The sequence below is a fragment of the Nicotiana attenuata genome, chromosome 7, assembly GCF_001879085.1.
Source record: "Nicotiana attenuata strain UT chromosome 7, NIATTr2, whole genome shotgun sequence".
NCBI lineage: Eukaryota > Viridiplantae > Streptophyta > Magnoliopsida > Solanales > Solanaceae > Nicotiana > Nicotiana attenuata.
Genome location: NC_031995.1, coordinates 87,441,410 through 87,454,816, shown reverse-complemented (window position 1 = coordinate 87,454,816; position 13,407 = coordinate 87,441,410). Strand labels below are relative to the sequence as shown.

General features: G+C 34.9%; 2 protein-coding genes across 2 annotated transcripts; one reads left to right on the top strand and one right to left on the bottom strand.

The window, feature by feature from the left end:
- Window positions 990-3,827, top strand: LOC109229424 (reticulon-like protein B12). The gene is made up of 4 exons (XM_019394858.1): window positions 990-1,405; window positions 1,646-1,826; window positions 3,045-3,256; window positions 3,346-3,827. The coding sequence occupies exons 1-4, from the start codon at window positions 1,339-1,341 to the stop codon at window positions 3,513-3,515; spliced, it is 630 nt and encodes a 209-aa protein (XP_019250403.1). The 5' UTR covers window positions 990-1,338; the 3' UTR covers window positions 3,516-3,827.
- Window positions 4,187-8,643, bottom strand: LOC109229423 (E3 ubiquitin-protein ligase Hakai). Its single transcript, XM_019394857.1, has 4 exons — window positions 8,537-8,643; window positions 7,220-7,561; window positions 6,224-6,282; window positions 4,187-5,507 (listed from the first exon to the last, which is right to left on the bottom strand). The coding sequence occupies exons 2-4, from the start codon at window positions 7,469-7,471 to the stop codon at window positions 4,325-4,327; spliced, it is 1,494 nt and encodes a 497-aa protein (XP_019250402.1). The 5' UTR covers window positions 7,472-7,561; window positions 8,537-8,643; the 3' UTR covers window positions 4,187-4,324.

The window sequence follows — 13,407 nt, the reverse complement described above, 5'->3', positions numbered from 1 at the left end:
ATTAAGTATCTATTAACTTTCACTAGCACAGGAAATAAGTTCACATAAACTGAAACAGAGGGAGTACTACTTTAGTACTTATAGTTATCATTCAAAAGGTATATTAGTTGAATTTAACTTTTACGACAAAGTAAATTCTTTAAGTGCATAAAAGTAAAATTGTTCTTGCTATATATTATAGTGCAATTTTTTTTACACCATTTATATATAAACATCAAATCTATTTTTATTTTAAAATTTCTTTTTCTTGAATACAAATTATTCCATTCAATTTTCTTTCTGTTTGTGAGCTGTAAATATTTCTAATGGTAATAAAGTTTGTTACTTACCAAAGAAAAAATATTCCATTCAATACCCAAATCATTTACCTCTAAATTTCCTTACTGTTGAAAGGTACTAGGAAGACTAAAATCTACTAGAACAATTATTACAAAGACAGAAGAAAACAGGATCAGCAGCCCCACATGACAGCTTAGCTGTGAGAATCAGGGGAATGTCCCTGTCTTCTTTATTTAAAAACATCAACCTCATATTTCTTTTTCTTTTTTTTAATTTCTTATTTGATGTTTGGTATCCTCTAAGGAGTTCCACTAACAGTTTATTTTTGATGATTATTATTTTAAATATAATATTTGTTCTGATTATTATTTTAATTTTATTGTATCATGTCATTAAATTCGTGGTTATGTAATAATGGAAAGACCTCCTTTACGTAACGATCGACTTGGTATGATCACGTTATCTTATTTTTTTTTCATCTTGCCCTTACTATTATTCTATTTATATTATATTAATGTATAATATAATATAATATATTACATGCGACATATTAAGAAATGATATGTAATAACCATCCAAACAAACTGTAATTTAAATTCACAGTCATATTTTTTATTTGGAAGTAAAACACTTGAAACGACTCTATTCCAAGATCAACCTCATGTTTCACTTCCTCCCCTGGACCCATCTTTTTTCTTTCTTTTCCTTTAAAAATCAAGTCCCAAAGGCAACTTCCTCAACCGGCCAGCCCCCACTTTCTATTTTAAAAAACAAATCTTTATTCTTTGGGGTTGAAAAAACAGTGCAGAAAATAAAAGTCATGAGTATGTTTTCATGCTTTTAGGCTGTAATCTGAGTGCCACTAATCCCATATCTCAATATTCATCCATTTCCATCTAACTGAAAAGTAAAAAGACTGATTCTTGGTGATGAACTATACACAAATTTTGACTAAAGATACCAAAGTTGTGACTTTTTTCTCTGTTCTGTTATACAAGTAGTTTTCATTTGAGGTTCTTGGAGTTGGGGTTTTCTTGGTCTTTAGAAATTGGTTGAAAAATGGGTTCAAATGATAGGCTATTTAACAGACAAAGAAGTCTTCATCAGATCCTTGGAGGAGGTTTTGGTAAGTCCACCTAATTCAAATGCTGGCAAATTCTTGATCATGTCAATGCTTGTTTAATGAAGAATTTAAGTTCATAATTTGGTTTATCTGGAAATTGATTGACATATTTATCGCAAATGAGTTCTTGATATGGATAGATGAGATTTTTATAGCTAATGGTCAACTAACTATTTGTGATAAACAATTTGTTCTTGGTCATTTTGTTTTGTGTTTGATTCAATTGTAGTTTGTTTGAAACAGTTGCGGATGTTGTTCTATGGAGGCGAAAAGATGTGACAGTGGGAATTCTTGTAATTACATTGTTTGCTTGGGTGGTCTTTGAGATATCTGGTTATACACTCCTATCATTAGTTTCAAGTGTTTTCTTGCTGCTCTTCACCATTTTGTTTCTGTGGGCTAAATCAGCTGCAATTCTTAACAGGTAAACAACAATCTTTTGCAAATTCTTTTTATATTATGATTTTTTCAGTTAGCTGTATGTGGTGAATGAGTAGCACAAAATAAATGTGTCTTATGATCTCACATCCCTCAATTATGATATAGAGCTTTGATGAGCTTTCTTTCCATATTGGATTGGTTATTTATCCCACAGGATATTCATTTGCTTTATGTGGGTGATCCTCCACTGGTTTTGTAGATACTACATTAAATCGGATAAGGGAAGGAAGGAAGTGATTGACATGTAGCAAACCAAAATGATTTAACATTTTCTGATAGTGAAAAGCTTTCATCATTTTGCCCGTCCCTGCGGGGAGTGGGGGGAAGGTTCTATTAGATGCTGAGATGCAAGCTATTAAGAAATTAGAAATGTTAAATGAAACAAAGCTTCGACAAAGTTTCACTAGCACTTAATGCTCCGTTTGGCCTCCTTGCTGTTTCATTTCTTGTTTATTTGATTGATTATCTAGGACCAACTTTGCTTTACATACCAATGTTTAGGGATTTTACCCTCTTCCAAAATTATAATAATTGTCTCATGGACTTAGGCATCATCTCTTTTTACTCCAAGAAGACTTTAGAAGCATACCCAAAATCTCAAAGCCACTGGGCATTGCAAGAACATATGATTTATACTCCAAGTGATTCTCACACATGTAGCACCTATTACAATTTATAAGTTAAAATTATCATGTGTTAAGAAACTACAAACCTTCCAAAGCATGCTACCTTTGTGGGGACTCTAGCTTCCTCCCAAGGCCAATGGTGCACAGAGAAGCTTATAATTCCTTAATGCATTATACAAGAGCAGCTTGCCAGAGAATTAAATCAACTTGAGATAGTTCAATATTTTATAAAAGTATATAAATGTTGGTAGTGTTACAGATCTTTGATGGAACAGTAGGAGAAAAGGAAAACAGAACACAAGAAAAAGATACGGAAATGGAAAAATGTTTCACTAGGAAGTCGTCTGCTCGCAGATTCAATGAGATTAATCCTCAACCTGGAAGTCGTAGCATAGAGAGGTTTCGCAGCATGAGGTTTTATGAATTTCTTCATAGTCAAACTACGTTATCTTGAGACCTTTTAGAGCCATCCAGAACAGTAGTTCATGATATTATTATCAGCTTGTCTGATATACCTTCTCGAATTATATTCATTGGTTCTTTGTAATTGAACCTTCTCTGTGAAATTACAACAGACCAGCTCCGCCTCTGCCGCATCTGTATCTCTCTGAAGAAATGGTAAATGAAGCAGCATGTTTCGTCCGCAATCACATCAACATGCTGCTGTCTGCATCTGAGGATATTGCCCTTGGTAAAGACACAAATATGTTTGTTAAGGTCTCTGTGGGACTGGTGCTGGTATCTGTGATCGGGGGCTTGACCGATTTCCTCACACTGGGATACACTAGTAAGTTATAGTTACTCCCGATATTCTTACTTTTGGAAACAAAGAGTTCTCGACGTTGGAAATTGACTTTGGGTTTCTTTTCTTTGCAGGCATTGTGATTGTTCTTACAGTTCCTGCACTCTATGAGAAGTATGAAGACCAAGTTGATGCATGTATCTTAATAGCATACAGGAAATTGCGGCACTTCTATTATAAATTTGATGCAGTATGTGTTAGCAAGGTTCAAAGATTGATTTTGGAAAAGGAGAAATTAAGCTAAACCATTTTCTCTGAATTTGTTAAGTTGTTTTCAACTTTTTGGTTCTTTTTTAATTTTAAATTTTTTAGTAGGGGTGAGTGGTGGCGGCTGGGGGGAGGTTGTTTGGGGTCTATGGTTTTGGTAGCCTTTGCCATATATCTTGGTTTCTTTCCCATTCTTTCTCTTTCTCATCGGAAGTGAAGTGTGGAGAGCAAGTGCTCTGAGGGGCACCAAAATATGAGAGATTGTAATTTGCACATATACTGTGTACGTTTCCTCAAAAATTGATACGGAAGATTGATATATAGCTGATTTGAACTAATTCGGATTGAAGTATAGTTGATTGATTGATTATATACATCCATTTCTTGCGAAGCAAATCATTTTATGGTCCAACCAAGTTGTAAGATAGCAACATGATTAGCCAATTGGATATTCGAGCAGCTCATAAGAACACTTGTATGTAAATGACCTTTTTTCTTCTTTTTCAATCTCATGCAACAAAACAATGAATGTGTAATTGCTGCTTGCTTAAATTACTATTGTTGCAATTACATGGCAATTCAGTAACAGAAAGGAAATTATGCATATGCCGGATGTTTAGGAAAATGATTTAATTCTCATGCAATGCTAGCCTCAATTTAGGAGCAGCAGAATATTGAATAACTTACTGAAGCAGAGCGCAATTCATGTAGGGCAAAAATCGGGGAACTCAGCCTTTTGGCTTTAGTAAAATGATGTTGACAGTTAGGACAATAACATACAGTGTAGGCAAACAAAATGAGCACTGTTCTTACAAACAGAAAGATAAAGGAACAATAAAAACATCACTAGTCCTGGCTGCTTCCATAACTATCACGCTTCTCGTGTTGCCAACCAAAGCCCTGTCCATCATGATTTGCATCAGAGTAGTGCCTGCCTCCTCTTTGAAGTTGTGACATGGGATGAGGTAAAGGCGGGGGTGGTGGAAGGGCCATAGGTTGTGGCATCAATATACCCTTGCTATCTCTGTTGTCCATTGAATTTCCACTCTGTCCGCCTTCCAATCCTCGGTTGGCTGAAGGTGGAGGTGGCAGGTTTGAGGGCATTACACCGGGATTCCTTCCATAGTCTCCTTGGAAAAATACTGGTCTTCCTTGAGGATCAGCGGCATTTACAAAACCATCCCCAGGAGGTTGAACTGCAGTGGGCTCAAAAGGCCCAACCGGCTGCCCCATATTCCATGACCGAGGGTAATTTTCTGCAAAATTCATATTTCCTGCAGCGCCGGGTGGAAAACCTAGCAAAGACCCTTGTTCTGATCCCATTTCAGGAGTTGAGTCTGGCCTAGGCATCTCAAACGGGGCACCATAAAATGGTTGGGCTCCATCGGGTGCAAACTGAGGATAACCAAATTGAGGAGCCAAGCCTGGATTCGAACTCATAGGCACCGCAAAGCCATGAGGTTGGGTCATGTGCATAGGATATTCATGAAAAGGGGAACCCCCTATAATCCCTTGTTGCTTGTCTGGAAACTGACCTGGCTCAGGCCGCAATGCGCCCTGTGTGTCAAAACCTTGCTGAGGAAACCGGTTCTGGCTGCCAGGCCTTTCAAAGCCTGGAGGAGGATTACTATCGGACTGTTGCTCTGATGGATGATTTTGGATTGAACCAGCGAAAGGTGGTGTTGGCTTTGGTTGCATGACAAGCCTAGGAGGCTGTTGGTCTCTAGTTTGAGAATGATGAGCTTTGTCTTCACGATCATGTACCTGGGAACCTGAACTCGGAGAAAATAGGAGCCTAGGTGGTGCTTGCACTGTAGAATCAGAGACAGCAGGTTTTCTAGCACTGGCAGACTCCGAAACATTTCCATCTTTTTCTGCAGTTTGATGAAGGAGATCACCGTGGTTCTCATGAATATGAGATTCAAATTCAGTCTTCTTCAGAAAGGACTTGAGACAATGCGGAGCTGCACAGATGAAGATCCCTTCCATCAATTTAATTGTCTGAATCTTCTGAATGCGTTCATCACAGCTGAATCAGAAAAAGAAAAAAATAAAGTAGTTCATTTCGTACTCATTAGATTGACGAAACAAGTTTGGAACAGGAAAATGGGCAAAACTAACCAACCTAGTTTCCTTTCAAACAATTAAGTAGCAATTAGAGTTTAATAAGGGGCGCATGATAATTCTCTGGGTGTTGCTTATCACGACAATCTCAAATTCGTTTTGATGAGATTTCCAAATTTCTAAATAATCTACTTCATTGAGAGAGGAAGGCCCAGTCAGAGTTAAAATCAACCATCTACCATAACAACGGCTGATGAAGCTCTTAATAGGAGCAAAATTTATCTAACTAGGAAAAGAATTTCTAATAAAATGTTTTTCCAACAATTAGCTCAAGTTGACATTGTATTAGACAAAGAAAAGCCAAGATGTCAATGCACCAGTCTAAAACACAGGGAACAAAAAAGAAACAATAGAGACATGATACTGAAACGTCACTTGATAAATTTGATGCGAAATTCAGGTTTTACAACGGCCAAGAGCTAAAACATACACCTTATAGTAGCATATGCTTCTACCAGCAGTGGAATCCCTATAAATCACTACATCGTTGCCTTCCTCTTTCGAATTGCCAGTTTTAATGTGGTCCAAATTAATATAAGACATATAGTTTCATAATTATATATCATTAAGACTTGATAGAATTTACTCTTAAGAGTGAGAGAAACAGGATATACAGCTTACAGGTAGCAAAGAGAATCACTCCTGGCACAATCTAAACAGAAGGCATGTTCACATGGACTCTGCAAAAGAAGATAGTAAAGGTCATTTTGACTTAAAATATAATTGTGAAAAGTAAATATAAATGCATATCATTGACACTGTTTTTTAATCCGTTCATAACATTGATAACATTCACCATATGTCATACACTAGCTTTTAAAAGCATAACCCAGTTAGTTTACGGCATACAACCGTTTCGTAGTAGCAAGAATAAAGTTCCGCCAGACTGCCACATTTGACACAACAAGACAATAGGAAACGCGTTAACCAGTTAGTTTATGAAAGAGGATAGTTTATTCAATAAATTCATAACCTTTGAAACAAAAATAAGTTCTACAACATATGACATAGACAATCTATTATTCTTGAACAACAACAACATACCCAGTATAATTCCACATAGTGGGGTCGGGGGAGGGTAGTGTGTACCCAGACCTTACTCCTACCTTTAAAGGGAATTAATTTAAATAGAGTTGAAAATTCAAAATTCATCTTTGGTGCCCCTTGAGTTCTTGGGATCATGTAAAAGATATTATGCTAGGGGATTTACAAGGGAAAATATTTTCTCAACCAAGTGATGGTGTGAGAGTGATATCAAGTAGTGGTCAATTCTAAAGGCCCCATAATAGTAACTGAAGTTGGCACCAAAAATATGACCACGTAATTCCTTTTTGTTGGTCAAAAGAGGCAAGCCCATTATCCACCGAGTTTCGAACCATGCGTCGCTTGCCCTCAGAGATTTCTTGGTTATCAAAAGAAAAAATAGTACAAAGTAGCAGCAGCAGCCAGCAGGTAGCCTAGTCTTAGCATCTCAATTGTTGGTGGAATCGGTATAGATCAGTAACAGTAGGAATATCATTGATTGAAAACACATTGCACCTCAGGGACAGAGGACCCAAGGACCAGTATAACAACAATGAAGTAGGCAAAAAAAGCAGCTGAACATTCTATACTCACCAGACGTCCGTAAATAGCAATTGGAAAGTCACAACGGACACAAAAATGTACTCGTTCACCAAGTTGGCGACGGGACCTGCGGCCAACAGTCTTGAGCAGAGAAGCAGTATTTGCTGAACCAAGGCTCTTGGCTACAGGAAGATCAGCTAAAACAAGGTGATCAGGACAAGCAACTGTAATACTGTCTGAAGGTAAAGACTTAGCACCTCCACCACTCTCACTGGCTGGTTTGCTAAGCCGGATCTGAAGCATCTTTTCCAAGTATTCTGCTCTCCACCTTCCTCGTCAGACCCACTAAACCAGTATGACTTCTTCAACTCAAATAACAAATCGATGGTATCTCTGCAGGGAAGTAATAATTAATAAAAAAAATTATTTCCTATAATTCAATTATGAATATCACCATGTATCAGATCAATATCCCTTCAAGGACAGAGATAAAATTGGGAAATACAGAGAAGATAAGCATGGCATGATACCATAAAAAAATCAAGAAAGGTTGCAGAATTTCAAGGGTTGGTAGAATTGCTCCACAAACGAAATACTATTCAGGATAGTCGTGATGCATGGAGATGGGGGGCGTGAAACAGTGGTGCATTTTTTGTGAAGTCCTACTATGTGGCTCCTCTAGCACTTACGCAGACAATTTGGAGGGAGAGAAATAGGAGAGCTTTTGAAGGAGTGGAAATTGATTTGTACACTTGAGGAGTAGCCAGTTATCCCGTATTGATTTTTGGGGCACCTACGAGATTCCTATTTGTATAAAAGATAGGGTGACTTTGTAAAGTTTTCTACTTTTGGCAAACTTCTTGTATGCAGGTGTGATCAAGCAATGGTTCAAATATAAGCAAATAAATAAGTAAGTTATAAGAAACAACAGTCGTCCAGAAAAAATGATTAACAAGCATTCTAACTAGTACCCATATCAATTCTAACCTCAGGCTCGATAATTGAAAGAAACTTTTAAGGATTTCGAGGAAACCATCATTTAAAAGGGCTTCTGCTGCCAAACCCACATCACAAAAACCACATATAAACCCTAAAATACCAAAATTTCTAATTTCCCTACTTTGGGCAAGTACTAGATATTTGAAATTCGATTCTCAATTCTAATTGAATTAAACTGTAATAAATGCATAAATTTCTGAGATAAATAATGCTGATGAATGAACTATTAAGCCACCAAATTTAAGTAATTTTGAATTCCTACTATCAGAATGAGAAACAAAATTCAGAAGAAAAAAAGAAAAGAATATACGTATTAGCATTGAATATCTATGTGTGTGTTAAAGGGTTGAGATACTTTTGGGAGATTACCGGAGAAAAGAGGTGTTCGTCCCTTAGTTCTGCGCTGATTGCTGAAAGATGAAATTTACAGTGAAAGGAAAATCAACAAACCCCCTTTGCAGTTTAGTTATTTATGGGCTTTTACGTTTGACTGTCTGGAAAAGGAAAAAATTGCAAGGGCGCCCCTTTTTAACCTGTAGCCGCTTTATTTTTCTGTTTGCACCCGTACCCACTTTTTAAAAAACTTCAGCTTCCCTTTCTTCTCCCCTTCTCCTTCTTCATTTTCTCATTGTCTGGAAACACAACTCCGTGAGGACTGAGGAATGATATGGTCATACCATTGATCAGAAAAAGGCACCAATTTTTATCCAACAAAAAAACAGCAACACGAAAATCAAATATGTTGTAATATAGATAAAACATAGAAACCGTAAAGAAAATGGAGAAACTGATCATCAGCGATCAGAGATTCAAATGTTAAAAAGAAAAGTTTTCGAAAACGAAATAACATAACAACAAAGCATTTATTTTGCAATAAAAACAGAACGCAAAATCGGATGCATTAGATGATCACAATACAGTTAATTAGATGTAACTGTATACAGTTAATACAATTAATTAGAGTTGAAGTTTTTCAGTTACAACACAAAAACTTCAGCTCTAGAGCTGAAGTTTTCTAGTTACAACATAGAAACTTCAGCTCTAGAGCTGAAGTTTTCCGGTTACAAAGATAAAAACTTCAGCTCTAGAGCTGAAGTTTTCCAGTACAAAAGAAAAACTTCAGCTCTAGAGCTGAAGTTTTTATTTTATAACTGGCAAACTTCATCCCGGTTACAAAACAAAAACTTATAAAATAAAACTTCAGCTCTAGAGCTGAACTTCAGGCCCGGCTACTAAAATGCTGAAGTTTTGTGTGATTGCCTTTGCTACTTCAGCCCCGTGTGCTGAAGTTATGCGAAAAAGCGGGTACGCTTGCAATTTTTTTTGCAAAGCGGGCACAGGTTAAAATGTGGTACAAAAAGCGGGTATAGATGCAAATGCCCCCTGAAAAAGCAATTTAGATTGGCCCAGTTTCAGGATTCGTGTGACAATGTAGTGGGTGAAATTCAAAAATAGTCAGATTTACAACTGATCGTTCAAAAATAGCCTAGTTTTAAAAGTAATCGAAGTTTAGCCACTTTTTATATAAAGATAAATCTGAGCGAAATTGTTGTTCAAAACCCGGAAAAATACGCCAGTATATTACGCTGGAGTTCCAGCATAAGTATACTTGAACTCCAGCATATTATACTGGAGTTCCAGGAAAAGTATGTTGGAACTCCAGCATAATATGATGGAGTTCCAGCATAAGTATACTAGAACTCCAACATAATATACTGGAGTTCCAGCAAGTATACCGGTCCAACATAATATACTGGAGTTTGGAGCACCGGTGCTCCAGTCTCTAGTATATTATACTGGAGCCAGCAAAGTATACCGGTGCAGCATAATATGCTGGAGTTCATACACAGGTGCACCGAACTCCAGTATATTATGCTGGACCGGTCTATGTTGCAGCAAAATAGTGGCTATTTTTGAATGACCAGTCCGAAAACTGGCTATACCGTGCTATTTTGACCATAATTATAGGAAAATTATATTATATAGCCGCTCCTAAAAATAATAGTCACAAATATATATATATATATATATATATATATATATATATATATATATATATATATATATATAAATCAAATTAATAAATAACTATAATAATCTAGAATAAACTAACAAAGTAAAAATTGATAAAGTCTGATCTTTCAAGTTAAATAAATCAAATTAATAAATAGCTATAATAATCTAGAATAAACTAACAAAGTAAAAATTGATAAAGTCTGATCCTTCAAGTTATAATCTTCTTCTTATATAATATGATCTTAAATAGTAAAACTGATGATATGATAGTATTAGAAATATAAGATATAGATTATTTTCTATATATCTGAACAAATTCTTTATTTTGTTGTAAATATATAAAATGTATAGCTAAGTCTATTATAGAGTAGAATCCGGTATCTATGCTTAATTTTAAATTCTTCTAGACTTGAGATAAGGCTTCTAGCAAATCCTTCTGGATGGGTATAGTTATTACGATTAATAGGGCATTAACAGTAATATTGTTTTTTGAAATATTTACTGGTTCAGTAAAATATATTTACTGGTACGGTAAATTTAGTGTTGTAAAAAACGTTAAACTCTTATGTTGTAACATCCTACTCGGTACTCTCTCTCTCTCTTATTCTGTAGACCTATATCGTTACAGTATTATCAAAAATTATGCCCTGAAATTACCCTTCTATATCTTTTTTTTTATCAATTTTTATTTATTTATTCCACTCTGTTCATCTCTTCTTTCCAATTTTTTAAAAATTAATCTTTTTCTTAACTCTTTTTTCATTAACCCCACCTGGCCACGTTAAAATATATACCCATTTTTCGTTAATGTTGGGTTTTGACTTAACCGGTTTTCCTAGGAATTTATAGGTTAATCTCACAAAATTATTAAAAAAATTGGAAAAGATCAACCATATACTAAGAGCGGTATATATTATATATAATATTATATATAATATATCTATACATACAACACACTTATATGTATGTTATATATACCTACAATTAATTGAATTGAATAATAAATAAAAACTATACATAATAACATAAAACTGTAAAACAGGGGTAATATCCAGAACACATAATTTAGTATAAAATGAGTAACTTAACAGTGTTTACAGAGAGAGATTTCCCTTTCGGAAACCCAAAAAGTATTTCGGACTTGGGAATTAAGATCTCGGCACACACAAGCATTAGTGATTTATTTATTTTACAAACTCGAGGTAAAACTGCTATAAGCAACATAAGGAAATATTTACAAGGTATATTACAAGATGTTTGGAGGATGGTGGTGATGAAGGAGAGATTTTGGTGGCTTGGCTCTGAGAGTGTTCTTTCTTGTGTAGTGGTCTTCTCTCTCTTTCTCCCTTTTATAGCTAAATTTTTGAGACGGATTCAAAATGGACTCCAAACGCCTTCCAGAAATCTTTCTTGTCTAGCCTTGTAGGGTACTTCATGGGCCCCATCTTCACATGCTTAGCAGGATTTCTTTAGTGTTTGTGACTATTTTCTTTCCACTCAAATTTCAGCTTGTCTTGTAGTACTTACCTTTTGTCAAGTCTTCTTTTCTTTATGTCACTTCTTCTTTTTCAATTGTCTCCCGAATTATTGCTCTTTGTCTTTGTTGCTCTTTTTTTTTTAACTGAGATCTCGCTTCCTTTTACGTGTCTAAGTTATGTAGAAGCTATGAATCACAAGCTCATTCCAGAAATCATCTTCGTATGGATCTTTGGCATCTTGATAATTTAAGTGGTCTTCATTATCATCATCTTCCCCTGAGCTTTGAAGACCTTTTCTGGACTTCTTTCTGGACTCGGATTAAAACTAGGACTTTTGATCATATTGTTTGTCTTGCTTTTCTTTTCTTGAAAGAAACTTTCTAATGTCTGTTTTAATTATGCTTCTATTTTCTCATTTTTTTTCTTTTTAGAAATTATACCCTTCTTTTTTAATGCTTCTCCCTGTGTTAGGAGACATTATGTAGATAAATCCCAGATTAGCTTTATAAACACATGTTTAGATTTCTATAAACCGAGCTCAAGAGTAGATAAAATATGGGTAAGAGACTTAAATATAAATGTAGTTTTTGTATTAGGGTTAAGTTTTATAATACATTAACAATGGTAGCTGCCTACTCAGTAGGGATGAGTATATTTTAAAAATATTACACATACACCAGTAAAACAATAGAAACTGCAAGCACAGGATAAGGACACGATTGAATGCAAACCAGAAAAACCTACAAGAAAATCAGAAAGAATGTTGTAAGGAATGTAAAGATAAAAATACATGTTGTAAGATTAAAGAAGAATCTAAAAACCTTAATACTAGAAGAAATGAAGATAAAGATATATTAGAAAAAGACTATACTCTAATAGATATAGAAAACAGGAGTTATATAATTTAAAAACAGGAATACCAAAAATAGGAATAATAAAAAATGAAAAGGATCTAGATAATATAATAAAAATATTAGATGAAATAGAAATAATAGGAGAAAAAACTTTTAAAACATTGGGAAAATAATAAAGTTATGTGTAAATTAGAATTTAATTAACCCAGAATATATAATTAAAAACAGCCTCAATAGAAGCTACAAATCAAGATTTAGAAGACTTTAGAAATCAAATTGAAGAACTTATGAGCCTAGGAGTGATAAGGAGATCTACTTCTAGACATAGGTCAGCAGCCTTCATGGTTAGAAATCACAATCAAATCATAAGAGGAAAAGCAGAATGGTAATAAACTATAAGAGACTTAATGATAACATTAAACAGACGGATATTAAAGTTACCTGACAAAATAGAACTGATAAATAGAATACAAGGAAAAGGATATTCAGTAAGTTTGGATTGTAAATCAGGGTATTGGCAAGTAAAATGCATGAAGAAAGTATATTGAATGGACAACATTTACTTGTCAGAAGGGCATTTCGAATGGTCGGATAATGTCGTTCGGACTAAAAACAGCTCCACCAATTTTTTCAACGCAAAATGCGACAGTATATTTGGGAATATAAGAGATTTGTTTTAGTATATGTAGACGATATATTAGTATTAGTAAGGATATTAAGAGAATTTAGGACATCTACAGACCGCATTTAGATTATTTGTAGATAATGGAATAATAATTAGTAAAAAGAAAATGGAACTATGTAAAAATTATATCAATTTTCTAGGAGTAGTTTTAGGGGATGGAAAATTAAATTACAACCCCATATAGCTAAAAAGGCTCTAGAGAATGCC

Excerpts from the sequence above, each read along its gene's own strand:
- LOC109229424 (XM_019394858.1), top strand. The coding sequence starts at position 1,339 with ATGGGTTCAAATGATAGGCTATTTAACAGACAAAGAAGTCTTCATCAG. Across the intron at positions 1,827-3,044 it reads TCAGCTGCAATTCTTAACAG|ACCAGCTCCGCCTCTGCCGC; the intron begins GTAAACAACAAT and ends AAATTACAACAG. Across the intron at positions 3,257-3,345 it reads CCTCACACTGGGATACACTA|GCATTGTGATTGTTCTTACA; the intron begins GTAAGTTATAGT and ends TTTTCTTTGCAG.
- LOC109229423 (XM_019394857.1), bottom strand. The coding sequence starts at position 7,471 with ATGCTTCAGATCCGGCTTAGCAAACCAGCCAGTGAGAGTGGTGGAGGT. Across the intron at positions 6,283-7,219 it reads TTGCTATTTACGGACGTCTG|AGTCCATGTGAACATGCCTT; the intron begins GTGAGTATAGAA and ends CTTCTTTTGCAG. Across the intron at positions 5,508-6,223 it reads AGTGATTCTCTTTGCTACCT|CTGTGATGAACGCATTCAGA; the intron begins GTAAGCTGTATA and ends TTTCTGATTCAG.